The sequence below is a fragment of the Juglans microcarpa x Juglans regia genome, chromosome 2S (genome assembly GCF_004785595.1).
Source record: "Juglans microcarpa x Juglans regia isolate MS1-56 chromosome 2S, Jm3101_v1.0, whole genome shotgun sequence".
Taxonomy (NCBI): Eukaryota; Viridiplantae; Streptophyta; class Magnoliopsida; order Fagales; family Juglandaceae; genus Juglans; species Juglans microcarpa x Juglans regia.
In genome coordinates this window covers 27,233,083-27,253,062 of record NC_054597.1, presented here as the reverse complement: position 1 = coordinate 27,253,062, position 19,980 = coordinate 27,233,083, and the positions used below count along the sequence as shown (strand labels likewise).

Here is a 19,980-nt window from a genome sequence, read left to right as displayed (position 1 = left end):
TTGGGGTGCATGAAAAACTTACTCTAGATGTTTGTGAGCTCTGACAAAATTATGGGATTTTTCAGAGACATTTGTAGCAGAACATTGAAAGTTGATACATTAATAATGATGAAAGCTAACATCGCAATGATATTGTGCAAATTAGAGAGTTTGTATTTACTATCATTCTTTGATGTAATGGTTCAATTAGTAGTACACCTGTCTTGTAAGGTTTTAGTTGCTGATCTGGTCCAGTATAGATAGATGCATCCTATTCAACGGTTTTTTGGAAAAACTTAATTGATCCGTTGGGAATAAGGCTCATCCAAAAGGTTCAATTGCAAAGTCACACATTGATAATGAATGACATACATTTTGTTCTATGTATTTCAGTGGGGTTGATACCAGATTCACGTGACTGGATCGAAATTATGAAGGTGGGCATTTGGGAGTTAATTCATCATTCTCCATATTTTCTCAAACCATATGCTATAGACGCACAATGGGGCTATAGTCTATGTGAACGAGAGTCTAATAGAGCCCAATGGTATGTATTGAATAACTATGCAGAGATTGACAATTACTTGATGTTACTGATCTGTGCGTATAAAAATAAATTAAAAGTCCTAGAATATAATATAACTGATAGAAATTAATTGTTAACTTGAGCATGTGCAGCGAATATATTCAATTACTTTTAATAGATGGTGTAACTGACTCATAAAAAAAGTAAGAAGAAGAGTTTGCCTCATGGTTTGAACATATGGTATTAGTAAATAATGTCCTACTCTCTAGGAATTTCATACCACTAAAATAGAATTTTTCCTATCTAATACTGATATAACTGGAATAAAAATTATTGATGTACATTGTATCGAAATATGGTGATAATTCAAAAGAAATCTCTAATAAACTATATGGTTTGGCACGTGATCCGTCTAAGCAGGGCCATTCAATACTCAACATGTTTGGCACATAGATATAGATTTCATACAGCTGTCAGAGAACGATATAGAAAAATTCAAAATTGTGAGGTCATAGTCGAATGAAGCGACGGGGAGGAGAACATTGACTTCACGGAGTTGTCAAAGGTATCAATGGATTAAAGTGTGTGGGGGGATATATGATCTGGTTGTTTAAATATAATTTATGGGATATCTCAAATCCTAGGTTGGGAGTGCAAAATAATAAATATTTTGTAAGTATCAATACATCTCACACCTGGTATAAAGATCCTTTCGTTCTAGCTTGCCAAGCAAATCAAGTTTTTTATTTAGATGATCCAGACTACGGAAAGTAGAAACCCATGGTGAGTAGTACATAAATTTTCACCAAGAAATGTACATGATTACATTCCAGAGGCAAATGGAAACATGAAAAATTTGATGGTCCAACAAATAAAGAAGCATATCAAGAAAATGAATCAGGCATCAATTTATTTGTTGATCTCAACCAAAATGACATGGTTCCATTGCGTACAGAAAATGTTGAACCAGAAATAATCGAGGCGGCTTATCTAATTCATTTAGCAACTGAAAGCAAACCATTGATGAGGTGTTTGAGCCTTTTAGCAACTGGACCTGTTGGGTTTGCAGAACTTGGCTCAGTTCGCTTGAGCTAAGATCAGGTAGAGAGTTCGCTCGTTAGTCGCTTGATAGATGGCTAGCGCCAAGACCAGGCAAAGAGTTTGCTCGTTAATTGCTCGACAGATGACTCGAGCCAAGACCAGACAGAGAGTTCGCTCGTTAGTCGCTCTACAGATGGCTAGAGCAAAGGCCAGACATAGAGTTTGCTCGATACGCGCTCGACATGTTGCTCGATCAAATATGGCAGAAAATTAGAAATTAGGATTTTTGTCGTGTAACCCTATAAATATATTTTTTGAACATCGTGGCAATACAGGTTGCACAATAAAATCACCCTAAATAGTGTACTTGTGATTCCTCAATATAATAAAATCCTCTGCAACATGTAAGCACGTTGCCAAACCACGTAAATTTGTGTTGTGTGATTGATTGCTTGATTATTTCTCACTTATATTTGCTTTGTCGACATCGTTTTACACAACAATTGGTATTAAGAGTCAATGTTCAGGTCTAAGGGAAAGCGATGGCTGGAAAAGAAGTGAAGGTATCTGAGATTGAGAAGTTTAATGGCATAGACTTTGGATGCTGGAGAATGCAGATAGAGGAAACTATGGGAAGAAACTACATCTTCCATTATCAGAGAAGAAGCCGGACAACATGGAAGATGTTGATTGGACCATGTTAGATCGACAAGTTTTGGGGGTTATTTGGCGAACACTGTCAAGATCTTTGCACATAATGTTATCAAGGAGAAGACTATAGCATATCTCATGACGGCTTTGTCAGGTATGTATGAAAAGCCATCTGCTAATAACAAGGTGCACTTAATGAAGAAGTTATTCAATCTAAATATGGCAAAAGGTACGTCTATTGCCCAACATCTAAATGAGTTTAATACTATCACCAACAATTATCTTCTGTTAAAATTGAGTTTGATTATGAGATCCGTGCATTAATACTGCTGGCATCACTGCCAAGCAGTTGGGAAACCATGAGAATGGTTGTTAGTAATTCTGCCGAAAAGATGAAGTTAAAATATGATGATATTCGTGATTTGATTTTGGCTAAGGAGATGCGCATAAAGAATTCCAGCAAGACCTAGGGGTCGAGTTCCACACTAAATGTTGATGTTCGAGAGAGACCACATGACAGGAACTCAAACAGAGGTAGATCAAAATCAAAGAGCAGGGGCAAGAGAGGGCCAAGGCCTGGCCTAAAAAGGAACTATAAAAATCTGAAGAAGGCCGAGAATTACAGTGCAAACATGGTAATTGAAGAAGTACATGACACACTACTACTTGTAGTTCAAAATTCGATTGATGACTGGATACTGGATTCAAGGGCTTCCTTTCACACCTCTTCACATTGAGAGATCATGTAGAACTATGTTGCTGGTGACTTCGGGAAGGTGTACTTGGTTGATCGAGAGGCACTGAACATGGTGGGAATGGGAGACGTTGACATTGTACTCTCTAACAAAAATATGTGGACCTTGCAAAAGGTCATACACATTCCTGAGTTAAAGAAAAATCTCTTATCTCTATATGACAGCTCGACAATTGTGGTCATTCAGTAGTGTTCTCAGATAGCACCTGGAAGGTTACTAGAGGGGCAATGGTGTTGGCTCGGGGTAAGAAGACTGGTACTCTGTACATGACAACCAATTTGAGTGACACTATTGCTATCACTGTTGTAGAGAGCATCGCAGAGTTGTGGCACTTCAGGCTTGGCTATATGAGTCAAAAATGCATGAAAGAAGTACTGTTAAAAGGCAAACTACTATAACTAAAGTCAATTGATCTGAGCATGTGTGAGAGTTGTATACTGGGGAAGCAGAAAAAGGTCAGTTTCTTGAAGAGTGGTAGAGCACTGAGATCAAGAAAGCTGGAACTTGTACACACAGACTTGTGGGGGCCTCCTTTAGTGTTCTCTTAGAGACTCTCAGTACTATGTCACATTCATCGACGACCACAACAAGAAGGTATGAGTCTATTTTTTGAAATTAAAACCTGATGTGTTTGATGTGTTCAAAAAAGGAAAGCTCTAGTTGAGACAGAGATAGACCTAAAGCTAAAATGTTTGATGTCTAACAGCGGTGGAGAATACATTGATGGAGGGTTCAAGGAGTACTGGTCAACTCACGGTATCATAGTGGAGAAGACCATCCCTAGGACCACAGCAGAAATGGTGTTGCTAAACGTATGAACAGAATCATCAATGAGCGTGCTAGAAGCATGAGCATGCATGCTAGGCTACTACCTACATTCTGGGCAGATGTAGTTAGCATTGTTGTTTACCTAATAAATTGAGGGCCATCAGTCCCACTAGAGTGCGAAGTGCTTGATGAGGATTGGAGTTGAAAAGAGGTTAAACTTTCTCATCTAAAAACCTTTGGTTGTGTTTCTTATGTTCATGTTGACTCTGATGCTCGTAGCAAGCTAAAGGCAAAGTCAAAAAAATGTTATTTTATTGGCTTTGGAGATGAGGCATTTGGCTATGATTTCTAGGATGAGCAAATTTGAAAAATCATCAGGAGTAACAACGTGATATTTAATGAGAAAGTTATGTACAAGAACAAGTCCAGTATAGTAGTTGATACAACTCATCAGGAATCTGAGTTCTTGAGTCTGGATGACCTACCAGAGGTTACAGTGTAGTGCAGGGACGTGAGTAACGGAGAAAGTGGGCTTAGTGCTCCCATTCGTATTATTTCGTAGTCAAATCCAGAGCCATCCGTACCTACAGTTGCAGTTCGCAGGTCTACTAGGACTATCCGACCTCTGCAGTGATTCTCACCCACCTTGAACTATATTCTATTAACAGATGGTGCGGAACCGCAAAGCTATGAGGAAACCTAGTAAGATGAAAATTTAAGCAAGTGGAAGCTAGCCATGAAGGACGAGATGGATTCCTTGTCAGGGAATCAAACATGGAGTTAACAAAACTTCCATTAGGAAAGAAGACATTATACAACAAATGGGTGTACCGGGTGAAGACTGAGCATGATGACAGTAAAAGATACAAGGCAAGACTTGTTGTAAAATATTTTTAGCAAAAAAAGGCATTGATTACTCTGAAATCTTCTCTCCTATAGTGAAGATCAAGACCATCAAGTTAGTATTGGCACTGGTGGCTACTGAAGATTTGCATCTTGAGCAGTTAGATGTGAAAACAACTTTTCTTCGTGAAAATTTAGAAGAAGACATCTATATGTACCAACTTGAGGGGTTCATAGTACAGGGGAAGGAGAGTTCAGTTTGCAAATTGAAGAAGAGTTTGTATGGCCTGAAACAAGTTCCTAGACAGTGGTACAGGAATTATGAAAGTTTCAGGTGCAATTCAGTGTACATCATATGTCAAGTAGACTATTGTTGTTATGTCAGACACTTTAACAGCTCTTATATTATTCGAGTATTGTATGTGGATGATATGCTCATTGCAGGGTCCAGCATTAAGGAGATCAATAATCTGAAGAATCAAATGTCAAAGAAATTTGCAATGAAGAATTTGGAAGCCACAAAACAAATAATTGGCATAAGAATTGTTAGAGACAGAGTTAAGGGGATGTTGAGACTTTCACAGGCACAATATATAAAAAATGTACTTAGAAGATTCAATATGGATAACGCCAAACTAGTTGGTACACCCTTAGGTAGTCACTTCAAACTTAACAGGATTAGCCACCCAGTCAGAAGTGGAACATGACTAGCTGAGTAAGGTTCCTTATACCTCAGCTATTGGTTCACTTATGTATGTTATGGTTTGCACAAGACCAGATATTCCCCATGCAGCGGGAGTTGTGAGTAGATACATGAGCAACCCAGGAAGACAACATTGGAAGGCTGTGAAATGGATTCTAAGGTACCTGAAAGGCTCTCAAAAGCATGCTTGTGTTTCATTGGAGAGAGTTTGGAGGTACAGGGTTATGTTGATACTGATTTGGCTGGAGACACTGATAGTAGAAAGAGTACCACATGTTTTGTATACACTCAGGGTAGTACTGTCATGTCTTGGGGTTCTAACTTGCAGAAGACGGTCACTTTGTCTACTACAAAAATTGAGTATGATGCCGTGTTAGAAGCTTCAAATGTGATAATTTTGCTACAGGGTTTCTTGGAGGAGTTGGGTAAGAAAAATCAGAGGGCACTCTCTACAACGATAGTCTGAATGTCATATTTCTTGCCAAGAATCTTGTATTTCATTCCAGGCCTAAGCATATTCAAATCAGGTATCATTTCATTCAGTCCTTACTTGATGATGGCCAGTTGACACTTGAGAAGATTCTTGGAAGTAAGAACCATGTTGATATGTCGACAAAGGGCGTTACACTTGAGAAACTAAAGTTGTACGCAACTTCAGTTGGTATTCTAGCTTGAAGAGAAGGGCTATGAGTTGCAGAGGTGGAGGATATCAGTTTTAGAGGCAGATAGTGATGTATTGGCTGTACAAATCTCCAAGTGGGAGAATTCTTGGGTTTGTGGAGCCTGGCTCAATTCGCTTGAGCCTTACTCGACGAATGGCTAGAGCGAAGACCAGGCGGAGAGTTCGCTCGACAGATAGCTCGAGCAAAGGCCAGGTCGCTCGATGCATGCTTGACATGCCACTCGAGTGAATATCGCAGGTAATTGGAAATTAGGGTTTTCGTCACGTAACCCTATAAATATGTTGTTTGAACATTGTGGCCGTACAAGTTGCACAGTAAAAATTCCCCAAACAGTGTACCTTGTGATTCCTCAATATAATAAAATCATCTGCAGCTTCATGGATGTAGGCACGTTGCCGAACCATGTAAATTTGTGTTGTGTGATTGATTGTTTTATTATTTCTCACTTATATTTGTTTTATTGTCATCGTTTTACACAATAGGACCTGGCCTGAGTTCAGTGGTGTTTGCTATGATTTGTTGTGGAATAGTCATGTTTACATTTCATTGGGGATTAAGCCATCCATCCACCAAGCACAAATCCATCAACATTGTGACCCAAAAGCTTAGAATCAATCTTTTCAAGAACAGGCTCATTCTTGTCAAGTTTCCTCACAATAAGGCATTGTTGTCTACCATCCTTTGATAGTCATTGTTAGTAAGAAAATATGGGTGTTGTTTGGGAGGATTGTCCAACAATATGAAGTGGAGGCCATGATTTACAGTAGTATTTACGAACTCAGGGGCATTACAGACAACCATATGGAAATACCCTTCAGGTGAAGGAAGAAAGTTGGCATAATCTATGAGGACTACCCTTAGGTTGTCCCATCCCATAAACAAAACTCTCCAAAACGTTGGGAGTGCATCATCCAAGTGAAACTTGAAGAAATCAATTACCATACACCCATGATTAACTACAAGGTAAAAACTAAGATCTGGTTAGGAGTGTAACCGGTCCTGTTCGGTCTGGTTTTGTACGTTTTTTAGAACCAAACCAGTATACACCAGTTTTAAAATTTTAAGAACTAATACCAGACCGATTCACTATCGAAACCGAACCTTCCTATTTTTCCGATTTCGGTCCAGTTCAGTTTGATTTTTCCGGTTTTACGGATTATCTATGTTAGTAATAATATAATATTTACATATATTAAACTATTAGTATATTTATATTATAGTACAAGTACATTATTTTATAATAATTAATACATATTAGTATAGTATTAAATTTAATTATTGTCTATATAAGTTCTAGACTCTTTACGTGAGTAAATATGATCAAATGTGTAAAAATGTATTTATCATTCATATATATATATATATATATATATCAAAAATAAGTTTATATTAATAACCTAATACTAATGTTTATGTTTAAGATTAAGATTTTATGTCATATTAATTTTATATTATAAGATTAAAATTTATAAGTTATATCATGTTATATTAAAAAAATATAAGATTAATTTCATATTATATCACATGTTATATTAATCTTATGTTATAATATTAATATACTTGAATAATAAAATTAGAATTTCATGTTATATTAATTAGTAATTTAGCATATACTATATATAATATAATATAAAAAATTATAAATATATATACCGGTCCGATTCAGTTTAAATCGATTTTCAAAATATGAAAATCAGTACCGCACTAGTTTTGGTTCTTAAAAACCAATACCGCACTGAACCACTTAAAAACTAGACCAAACCCACTAGTTCAGTCCAGTCTAGTCTAGTTCAACCGTTTTTCTATTTTTTTTTTTACAGCCTAGATTTGGTATACAAAAAAAGTAGGATAACCGTTTAAAAATCTGAAGGACAAGCATTTGTATCAAATTCTAATATCAGGTTTGTATTCTCATAAGAATGAAGCTCACATTTGGAGCCTAATGTAGTATGGAAGTAACAGTTAGGAGCCCTTAAACACATAAAAATAGGTCTTGAACTAAAGGTAGCATGCTATAAATTGTCAGAATGATTGGGTCCCTAAACGTACATTATTCCTCTATGAAATGCTGAAATAACTAAGATTATATAAGAGAGCTGTTACATATACAATGAGATTACACAAAAGTAAACCTACAAACTGATATAGTTTTATGGGATCTGTTAGATCTACTTTACAGTAAAAGTAATTTTATAATCCAACATATCACATCAAGTCATGTTAGTTTGTGGATATATTTTTGTATAATTTCTTTGTAGCTGAAGTATTTTTCTTCATATAATAGTACATAATCATTTCGATTTACATAGGCTATACAAACCTAAATCAATTAGAACAGGCTTGGCTCTCTGATACCTGTGGATTTCAAAGGATTTGCACTTTTTAAGCAGAGATTTATTCAATTATGAAAATAATTCTTGTATTGCTTTTGAACTAATTCAACAAAATTAAAAACAATTGTATGCTCAATAAAATTAAGGTTTCTTGGAAAAGCTGACAATGTATGAAGCAGATCTGTGATACAAAAAAGAAGTCACAAATTAAATGCATCAGAAAGTGGCAATGGAGAGTAATTCCTAGACTAGTATATTATTTTTTTAAACAATTTTTCAAATACATTAGTCAAATTAATAAAAAAATGCTATAATTAGACACAATCGACTCAGCTTTTGGGAAAATGAAATTGACAAATTAAACACACCTGTAGTCGGTAGGAGTAGGGTGCTACACCCCGCAACCCCACCCCCACATGGTTGGGGCAAACGCTGGTCCTCCAGATATGGGTGGCGGGACCACCCATCCTCATTCGGCGCCCGAGGGCGGGGGGCAGGCTGTGCCCAACCTCGGCCCGCATTTCCCCCACTCCACCCCACCCCACCCCACCCTTGTATCTTATGTGTGTGTGTGTGTGTGTGTGTGTATTATATATATATATATATATATATATATATAACTTATATATCAAAACAACGTCATTTTGATTAGTGATGTCCACCCCCCCACCCTCACGCGCGTGACCCCTCCCACCCTTAGTTTAGTCTTCACTTTTAGATCTCCCTCTCTCATCTCTCTCTCATTTATGTGAAACCGTAGCCTCTATATCTCACGCTCCATCCATCACACGTTGTCAGCCTGTCACCATCGCCATCTTCATTGCACGCCTAGTCTGTCACCGAAGGTATTTTTTTTTATTCGGAGTGAAATGTACTTATTCTTTTTTTTTTTTTTTTTATTTCTTTTAGTTATGAAGGATGGGATTAAATTGAGAAGTTGGAGGATGGGATTGTGAATTGTGTGTTGTAGAGTGTGGAGATTGGTTTTTTTGTTGATTGTTGTGTGTCAAAACAAATTGTGCATGTGAAATTGTGACTTTAGGTTTTCAATTTGAAACCCTTAATTACATTAGAGATTTCAATATTGAAACATGTATATTAATTTAGAGGTTTCCTAAATTAAGTTAGGGGTTTCAATATCAAAACCCCGTTCTATTTTTGGGGTTGGGGTTTCGATATGTAACCCATTTTGTTTTGGGGTTTTGATATCGAAACTCCATTATGTTTTGAGTGATTTTTGCATGATTTTAATTGTTGATGTGATCTTTGCTTCATTTCAGAGTTTTGTGAGTTTTAGAGAATGGATACTTAGATTTTTGTGATTTTAGTGCTAGCTCCCATATCCTTACCCCAACACCTAACCCTACCCCTGCAGACCCTACCCCTGCCTCTTGTCCCCACAGAGCAAGAAACTTGTTTCAATAGTTTGGACTCACTTCACTAAACTAGAGGGTAGTGACCCCAATAACCAACAAACTAAATATAACCATTGTGGTAAAATATATGAATAACACTATAGGAGACATGGTACATCCTAATTAAAGGTCCACTTAGAAGAACAGTGCAAAAAGAATCCCATATTAAAATCTTTACAAGTGAATGGTCAATCTATTCTAGAGATTGGAATTAAAAAAATGGCAGATGAGAGCAGTACGGGTTGCAACGTTGAAGGGGTATGCTAAGTATGATCCAGAAAAGTATAGAAGACACCTAACTCTTATGGTCATCATGGACAAGCTATCGTTTCAGTTTGTGGAGGAGAAAGGATTCCAAGCGTATTCTAAGTATTTGGAACCTAAGTTTAACCTTCCTTCTTGCCACATAGTTGCAAAGGATATAAAAAAAAAAAAAAATTACATAATAGAAAAAGATTTGTTGAGGGGCCAATTGGTGGGTCAAAGAGTTTGCCTAGCCACCGATACATGGAGATCCATTCAAAATTATAATTATTTTTCTTTGACTATGCATTTTATTGTTTGATTAGAAATTAAACAAAAAAAATTTAAAATTTTCTCAAATTCTTGATAACAAGGATGAGATGGTTGTGAAGGCCTTGGAGGCCGCAATAAAGTATTGGGCGTTGGCATGGGGTGTGACAATTATAGTTGACAATACCTCATCTAACAATGTCATATTGGTGCATCTTAAAACCTATCTTAAAGAGGTAAATAAGAAAATCTTGTATGGTGAGTGTTTGCATGTGAGATGTGCTGCACATATTCTAATATAATTGTTAGTGATGGTTTGAAAGATCTTGATAACTCGGTTGCATGAGTTAGAACTACTGTGAGATTTGTGAGATCTTCACCTGCTAGATTGGAGAAATTCAAGGTTGTTATGAGGGTTGCAGGTATAACATCCTAGAATGACCTTTGTCAAGATGTTCCAACAAGATAAAACTTAACCTTCTTGATGTTGGAGGCAGCCCAAGAATATAAGTGAGCATTTGCGTTATTGGGTGATGAAGACATTCAATATGTCAAATATTTTGATGAGCATGGGGATTAGGCAAGCCTACTGATGATGATTGAGAGGTTGTTGCTACTTTTGTTGACTTTTTGAGACTTTTCTACGAGATCACAACAAGGCTATCTCGTTCTTTATACCCTACATTCAATGATTTCTATCAGCAAATATGTAATGTGAAAGAAAACTTGGATGACATGTGTGTGAGTGACCAAATTAGGATGCGGGAGCTAGCATTGATAATGAGGGTTAAGAATGAAAAGTATTGGAGAGATTTGTGTAAGGTGAATATTTTGTTATATGTGGTTATTGCTCTTGACTTCCATTACAAGATTGATGGCATGATATATGGCTTGGGATTAGAGCACGAAAATGCATGGGCGGATTATATTGTTGCAAAGGTTAGGCAAACCCTTGCTAGATTGTTTGATGAGTTTGCCATGTTTAGGGGGGATAATATATCGGCACCTACACCTTCCCCCTGGCCTCCTCTAGAAGCTAGGGTTGGGAAAAGGTGCAGGTTGGAGTGGGGTAAAAGATTGGAACAGACCCCTAGTCCGTCATCTTGCAGAGACTTAGTCAGAGGTAGATACTTGTCAGCGGATGTCAGCGGATCTTCACCCATTTACACGTGGCTTTGATATATTATCTTGGTGTAAGACCAATGTCGTAAAGTATCACGTCCTTAATGAGATAACCCGCAATATTTTGACCAATCCCTATTAGTACCCTAGCCTTAGAGTCGGCATTTAGCACCGGAGGGTGCATATTGGATCCATTTGAGTTCATTACCTCCTACCACTGTGGAGGCATTGATTTGCATGTAGAATTAGGTCAACGAGACCTCAATTCATGTTCCAGATATTTTTGATTTTGAGGAGGCTGACGAGAAGAAATGTGGTAATCAGTCGAGATCTGGTAATCGTGGATTTATTTTATTATTTTAATTTATTTATATTGATTTAACTGGTATTAATTTCAAATTTAATTGTTGTAGCGATACGTGAGACAACGTCTATCTCCACTGGAATATGACTTCATTTGTATTGGACCCACCATTTCCATTTGCTATTGGTTTGTACAATTTGTCCCTTAATAATTTTTTATTATTTATATAATTTGTGGTAATTTTAATTTTTCTTTCTTGAGTTTTTTTTTAGCTTTTATAATCCCACTGTCATATGCCGATTTCTAATCCCAATGACCCAATGATCTCATTCTCATCTTCATCCCAATATCATCTAGGTTACTACTTTTAATGTTTGTAATTTTTATATTTCTAATATATGTTTTTGTTTTTTGTTTTTGTTTCTTGTTTGTAATTCTTTTTTTTTTCTATTAATATTTCAGGTTTTATGATCTTAGAGTCTCACTGCAAAGCTCACTAAATTTTCCACCACCATGACCACCCTAAATTCCAATATCAAAGTCAATTCAAAAATGGAAATGATATTCTTGCGTTAATTGTAATCTTACTACAACTTTTCCCTTAAAGGTTAATTTTGTTAACATTATTTATTTAATTATGTGACAACTTGTAATACTTTTTAGATGAATTTGTAATTTTGTAATAGTTTTCACTTAATTTTATAATTATTAGTTGCAACTTAGTCATATATAATTTGTATTACTGTAAATTATTATTATTTTATTTGTATTTATTCTCAACCCAACTGTTTTAGTTAATTTCTGGGCTCAAAATGGCCCAGAAACAGGTTCTAGGCCAGTTGCCACCAAATAGTTTTGGCAACTACTTGACTCCCACAAAAATGCACAAACACCAAATCAAGAAAAACCATCACCCATATATAACTGTATTTTTTCTACTCTCAAAGACATGCGCTCTGTTTTTTAGAAAAAAATACTGAAATCATACCCAAGGGCGGACCTACATTGATGCTTGGGGGGCTATCCCCCCCCCCCCCCCCCCCCCCCCCCCCCCAAAAAAAAATAAATAAATAAAATAAATGAAAACTTGTTTTAGTATATGGTTGTTTAAAGATGTCCTAGCCCCCCACCTCCCAAAATATTTTCGAAAATATTACTTAGTACTTAGTTATCTAGGTTTCTTTTAGTTTTTCTACAATTTTTCATACTCGCACCTATTTTTTGTCACTAATAAAATCTCACATTCTCATTTCTTTCACATCTCATAAGAGGCAAGAAAATCTCTTGGTCTCTTTTTATAAGCAATTTGGTAAATTTACAACCTCATTTTTCCTATTTATTTACACTTTTATTTTCAAATCTTCCACTAGCTAATTTATTAATTTGTATTAGTTTTGTTAGTAAATACATATGTACTACCATCGAATTAACAATTAGAAGTGAAGATAAAGATAAAACCACATAACTAATTTTTATCGTTTGGTTACTTATTTTTTATCGTTTGTTTTAACAAGTCTCACATATCTATTTCTATATTAATTTTTACGGTTCACTTAAGTCCGATGGAGCTCAAGTTAGAGGTTCAGATTGGCGGCTATTTGCCCGATTTGTATTCATAATCCATCTCAATTCATCTCAACTCATCTCACTACTATTCAGAAACTTTAACTCACAAATCTCACTACTATTCACAACTCATCTCACTACTATTCACAACCCATCTCAACTCATCTCAACTCATCTTTGAATCCAAACGATACGTCCCTAGATAACTCCTTATATGGTTAATGTTAAATATTAGTGACACACTTTGCTACCTTAAATGTTAGTTATCGTTCACCCTACATACGATACACTTTGCTAATCGCCCCACACACCAAATCCTAGTTCCGCCCTTGGTCATACCCATTTCACAAGTTAAAATGCCAATACAAAGCAACTTGATTTATACCCAAGAGCCTATCGGTAGTAGCAAAATCCAAAATTCAACTAGCATCGAGTTTTTAAGTTCCCTTACTGTCTTGGGTCACCAAGGGATAATCCGAAGCACTCAAGTTAATGAACCAGTCTCCCTCATCCCTCAACAAGATCGCCACCACATGAAGCATATTGCTCACCATCGTGGGCCCTTGATACCTAACCAAATTCGCTCTAGCAACCATCCTCACATTCATGATCTCCTTAAACAGTAGCTTGTTCCTCAAAAAGCTAGCAGCACCAGCCATGCGAAGGAAACCCAAACCGACAGAATGCTACCAAATGTTCTTAAGCCAAGCCGAGAGAAAGAAGAAATCACACAACCCTGGGATGACGTGAACCAGCAAGAAAAGTGACTCAAGAATTTTCGGACTCAGGAACGTATAAGGAATACATGCATCAAATCAGCAAGTATCAAGCCAAGTATCAAGTTAGATTGCTAAATCACAGTACATATGTATATAGTCAGCTGTTAGTCCATTATAAGAAAGTCTAGGTTGTTTTATTTTTCTCCTTGATTTTAGCTGATTCTTAATTCCTTTACTTGTGTATAGTTTCCTTAGATAACATATTGTAATTTCCTATATATGTTAATAATATACACCCTCTCCATCTCAATGTGTGAGATAGTTTTCATCTCAATATTTCTTCAGAACGAGGAGACAATCGTTCGAGAGAAGAAAGAAAACAGAGAGAAGATTGAGAGAAAAACTACAGTTAGGTCTGAAACAGAGAAGAGAAATACAAGGAAAATGAGAGAGAAGGTAGTTGGATGAGACTTTAATCAAATAAAATACTGATTTGGTCCTTCTACAGTGTATCACCAAATATGACCAATGAGAATAATTTATTATAACTCAAAGTAAATATCTTCGGCTAATCCAATGCAGGAGTTTTAAGGATTATTTGGATTGAGAGGACCTCACAATTCAACTCGTCTCATTTAATCATTACAACTTTCTTAAACTCTAACACAAAATATAATAAACAATTCAATTTTTTTAAATCTCAAATAAAAAATAATATTCTAACAATTTATTTAATTTTAATCTTATCTCATCTCAACTCATTATCCAAAACTCCTGTATAAAATGAGGCAAATATTAGATTTCAGCTAAGCCAATGACAGTTCTCTAAGCAATTCTTATCAAGACAACTGTTCAATTCTACCTGCATAATTCTATTATTATTGATACAAAATACGTTTAAACTGTTCAACACAGTGGCAGGATTGCATTACATACTTTGTGAATCAGAATACATAGTCCCAAAACACAAAAAGAAAAGAAAAAGAAAAAAGACAGCTGAAGGAATTGGTGCAGATAATTTCAGGTCCTGAAAAATAAATATAGCTTCCTTGACTTTGAATTCGTACGAGAACATGTAATCCTAAAGATAAAAAGTGGAGAAATCCTGAGAATGACCCCTCGGCTCATCAGGGATTTATAGCAGCAGCCTCTGCTTCTTCTGATTTCTCAACCACAAACAGTTCTTCATAATAGGTTATGCTTACAAGTAAAAATGCAGAGAGGTTTCAAGAAGATGTTCAGTAGAGACGCCTGCATATCATGATCCCGTCACCTATGGAAGCATGTGACAATTGGACACGAGGATCAGCTGCAAGTAATTTGTTAAGCTCGATTGTCAACTGCTTGCCTGGTTTCATGAACTCCGGAACCAACCCATCAGGCATTACTACTGTTCCAGCCCAGAGTGTGTTATCATAGACAACCAACCCACCCACCTTTATCAGTTTCATCAGCCTCTTATGGTAGTTCCAATAGTTAACCTTGTCTGCATCAACAAAAGCAAAGTCGAAACTCCCTTCGTTCTCAGGCTGCAGTGCCAAACACCCCCCCACCTCCCCATAAAAAAAAAAAATGAATAAATAAATAAAAGATAAGAGTGAAGACCTTTGCTGAAAGAAAAATCAAGACGAGCAGAATAAAATGTTAAATGAGAGGATCTTGAGAAAATGAGATCCTACTGTGTCAAGCATCACAGAAAAATAAGATGAAAAAGAAACTCATCCCCATGGATGGATCCGATTGACCATGTCTTAGTTTGTTTCCATGTCATGGAAGAAGAAGAAGAAAGAAAGAAGCTCATTCTCACATTTTGCAAGAGTTGATCAAGAACTGGTAAAGCCTCAGACTCGATGAAATCAATTTTTTCTGCAACACCAGCTTTCTTAATTATTGGCAATCCAATTTCAAATGTCTCCCGACTTACATCTATGGCCATGATCTGCACTAGTACTGCAAATTGTAAGTAGCTTGATAGATTGAGCATAATTTGCCCACTGAAGATTATCAATTCAAACCTTGCCATCCTCTGGAATGGTAAGAGCACTCAGGAGAAGAGAGTATCCTGTGAAAACGCCAACTTCAATAGTCTTTTTTGCATTCACCAACTTTAATAGCATGGCCATCAACTGACCTGCATCTGGTGCAGTAGCCATCCTAGGACTAGAAAATGACATGCCAATTATCTTTATGAACGATGAGAGATGAAGTAAAACTGACCCATTATAAAAGCTAGTGATCAATTATTGCTATAAACAAGTACTACCACACTGGTGAGGTCATTTTACCCCAAATAGACAAGTTTCACACAAGCCATTTGTAAAAAAGTAGGTCCCACTAATAAAGAATAGCTTTTTTGTATTTTTTTAAGTGAGGTCCACTTTTTTACAAAGGCTTGTACTGGGCTTGTCGATTTGGGACTTGTACAAATCATTTCTCTATTTTTATTTTGCACTCTCAAACTATCAAGTCTATCACCCATTTTTCAAATTTCACTCCAAAGTCCAAACTACTAAAAATCAATAGTTTGGACCCCAACCTATCACATTTTTTCATTTTGTATCCCTCAGTCCATCAGACAAGTTATAAATCCAATGGAACCCTGCGGTCACCAGGTGAATTGTCTGAAGTACCCTTACTACAATGTTAAAGTCATCTAACAACCTTTAGTTTAATATCAAAAAAATAAATTAGAGAATAATAAATTATATTTATATCTAAAGAACGGGCCAGCCCTAGTGGCCCTAGTGGGTGGCCACCACATTATGGCTTGGCTAGTCATCAACCACGCAAAAATTTTATGTTTTCGTTAGATTAACTATGGAGGTGGACACGGGGTGCAAGTTGAAAGAAATTGGAAGTTTGTGGTGCACATTGTTGAACATAGTAGTTTAAGGTGCAGTTTGAATAAAAAAAAGGCAAACAAAATCAAATTTCCCTAATTTGTTTGATTTCGTTTCCACAGAGTTTCACAGTTAATGATGTTCAAGTGGTTCAATAATTTACAAGGCAACCAGTTATAACTAAATCATCTCAGGATTATGAACTCCTAATTGTCTCATCATGTTTTGCAGTTTTCTTTATGAAGGGAACATTAGAATTGCTTTCTCCCAGGGGTGTGTAAACAACTATTAGATTACTCTGAGGAGTTCCGGCCAATGTTTTGAATACCGTACCGGACGTCATACCGGTCAAGGCACTGAAAAGAAATATTTCAGTACCGGTACCGTTTTGGGATAGCATTTCGGGATAACGTTTCGGGATAGTCAATATATAAATAAATTATATATATAAATATATATAAAAATTATATTCTAAAATAATAGTCTATATATAAATAAATTATATATAAATACATATATATATAAATTATAAATAGTCTAGTCTGAATTGAGGGTTAAAAAATAAGTTTGTAGTTTAAAAAAACGAAAAAAAAAAAAAAAAACACACAGGCCGAAATATCGGCCGGCACCGGCCGAAATTGAGGCCGGTACGGCCGGTATTTTGGCCGGTACGAAACAGAGGCCGATACGGTACGAAATTTAAAACACTGATTCCAGCAACTATAGTTGGCGAAAGAAGTAGCACCAAGTTAAATAGAAAGGAGAACAATTACCAAGGGTGGCCAGCAGTGACATGCCTTAGCTCCTTGAGAGGTTCTGGTTCACGTGGGTACAGACTCGTCTCCAAGATATACTGTGATATCATTGAGGAATGAGATTGAAAATCTAAACAGCAAAAGCAGACCAAGAAGATTATAGAAGGAGAATAATAGAGTATATGGCACAAATCTTCACTCTGCAATAAACCCTTGGTAAGTAATTTTTTAGTATTTTGCTCCATTGCTTCAATAAAGGTAACTGACTTAAAAAAACAAAAAAAAAAAAAAAAGAGAGAGAAAAAAAACCTTTATTTTCCTTCCATTATCCTATATATCCAAACAACATAAAATAATACTTATAAATCTCAGCTCTTTTCCTTTGTCCACTTTATTTTCTCCAATAGAAAGTTCAATAATACTTATAAACTTATGTGTTTACCAATTTAACGTTAAAACTTGAAAACCCTTGTATTGCTATGTGTTTGTTTGTTGAGTCAAATTGTATCTGATTTTAATATGATATAAGAATAATACTACTCTTACCACTCTATTCTACTGCTCCATTCTACCGCTTTGATTTTTTATTTTATTTTATTTTTACTGAATGATTAAGGAAGTGTTTTTTAATAATATTGTGATTTTTTTTTAAAAAAAAATATTTAAAAGTGTTAAAAAATACATATATGAAAAAGCAAAAAGAAAAAAAAATTCCTATAACTACGGTAGCTGGGAGCGGTGACTGAAGCACGGTTCATTATATAATCCAAAGTGAGATGAAAAGCTAGTTTACAACTATTAATTATTTTGTATTTTTGTCAAGAATCTTGATATAAATGCACTAACTAAATCAAATCAATAATTTGGACCGAACTAACCCATTTAAACAGATCAAAATAAGTTAAGACAGGCTATTTTTTAGTCAACCCAGCATAACCAGTCTATTAAACAAGTTATATCAGTGATAAGACCCGACTTGTAAAACTAAATTAAATAGATCAGATTAGGGTCGAACCATATATGAGCATACAACCCGATCCATAAATCCCAAATTGCCACCCCTACTTAGAGGGGAACGATTCCCTATCTTTGCCAATGTCCAAATCTTCGGTACCCATTAACTTAATTTCAAAGTTATCATTTAGGCTACAACTATCTTATGCAGTTAGTCCCTTCCAATCTAATGTTTTGCATATGGTCACTCTTGGGAATTTTTCTTTCAATATTATAAAAAATGCAAAACCTCAAGTCCTTGCGATTTTCGATCTCTCATGAATGTATCACTTTTTCACTCGGGAAAACAATCAGAGCAGCCAACTTAAACCAAAGGGCTCCAACAAAATCAAAGAAAACGACAGAGTGTATCAGTCAGAACAATCTTATGCCCAAATAACAAAGAAAAAGCATAGCTGGCGATTTTAGAAGGGAAGCCTTTAACATGGGGAGGGGCTGGATTAGCCATATCAAACGTTTAATATGCAAACATTCTAGAAAATCATAGCACCCATCTAGCAAGTAAAAACTATAAAATGGGGGTGGGTGGGGCAAATTATAGTTCCCAGATGAAGCGAATGCCTGCCCAAATTATACATAGAGGTTAATATAGTTTGAACCCAACTGCAGATTTATCTATGAAAAGGTCCTAAAACGAGAGAGATAGAGAGAGAGAGAGAGTACCAAATATACTGTGGTGTGAGGAAATGTTAGAATTAGGACCCCGAAATTAAATATGGGTTCCACCACCAACACCAAGCAAGCAGTTTTTCCTGGGAGTCTACACTTCGGAGAAGATCAACGTCGGAGTCGTTTGTCTGCCAGTGTGATACATCGATGTATATACCGCCAAAGAACCCTTCTACTCATCGTTCTACTTGATTTTTTTATTTTCGAACCAGCCCGAACCGGACCAGACCGGTTGGTTCGGTCCTGTCCAGGAGCGGTTCGGTTCGGACCCATTCTTCTATTTTAAAAACCGGTCAAAATCGTCCGGATCCAGTTTTAATAAAATTTAAGTTTTAAACAGGAACATTTGTTTGATCTTTTAAATATAAAGTGTTAGTATTTTTTAATAATTTTTATTTATAACGTTTCTTTTAGTGCTATTTCGGTGGCATTTGATATTGAGAATGGTCTTTAATAGTGTTTTTATTCTGTTAATAATTTTAATGGTTGAAGCGTTACTGTACGTTATGGGGTTTATTGCTTGAACGTTTTTCAGCCCATCTTTATGCTCTTGTTTGCCAGTATCTCTTTTCTCTAATAGACTTGTTGTAAAGTTGCCGTTTGGTATCTTTATTGTAGTCGTTGGTGGGCTGCTTGTGTTTTAATTCTTTTTTATTAGTTTTTGCCCGTTAAGTCTTTTTACCTTCTAGGACGTTTATTGTCCATATGGTCTATATACGTTCTTTTGATCATTGGGTACGATGAGGTGACTATTGAGAGAAAGTGAGATAAGAAAAATAAA

At 36.0% G+C, this 19,980-nt stretch overlaps 1 protein-coding gene across 4 annotated transcripts in view; it reads right to left on the bottom strand.

Annotated features, from left to right (window-relative positions):
* Positions 1-19,374, bottom strand: part of LOC121251517 (probable caffeoyl-CoA O-methyltransferase At4g26220) — a 68,052-nt gene extending 48,678 nt beyond the window's left edge. The window contains exons 1-6 of one of the 4 annotated variants that reach the window (XM_041150789.1): positions 19,194-19,368; positions 17,701-17,782; positions 17,535-17,616; positions 15,937-16,081; positions 15,729-15,860; positions 14,778-15,450 (exon numbers count right to left, since the gene is read on the bottom strand). In XM_041150789.1, the coding sequence (XP_041006723.1) occupies positions 15,160-15,450; positions 15,729-15,860; positions 15,937-16,081; positions 17,535-17,616; positions 17,701-17,761 (711 nt within the window). In that variant the 5' untranslated portion in view covers positions 17,762-17,782; positions 19,194-19,368 and the 3' untranslated portion in view covers positions 14,778-15,159. Of the gene's footprint in view, positions 1-14,777; positions 15,451-15,728; positions 15,861-15,936; positions 16,082-17,534; positions 17,617-17,700; positions 17,783-19,193 lie in introns of those variants that run through there. The other 3 variants (XM_041150788.1, XM_041150792.1, XM_041150790.1) reach the window with 3 other exon arrangements.
* Positions 19,375-19,980: the final 606 nt, after the last annotated feature.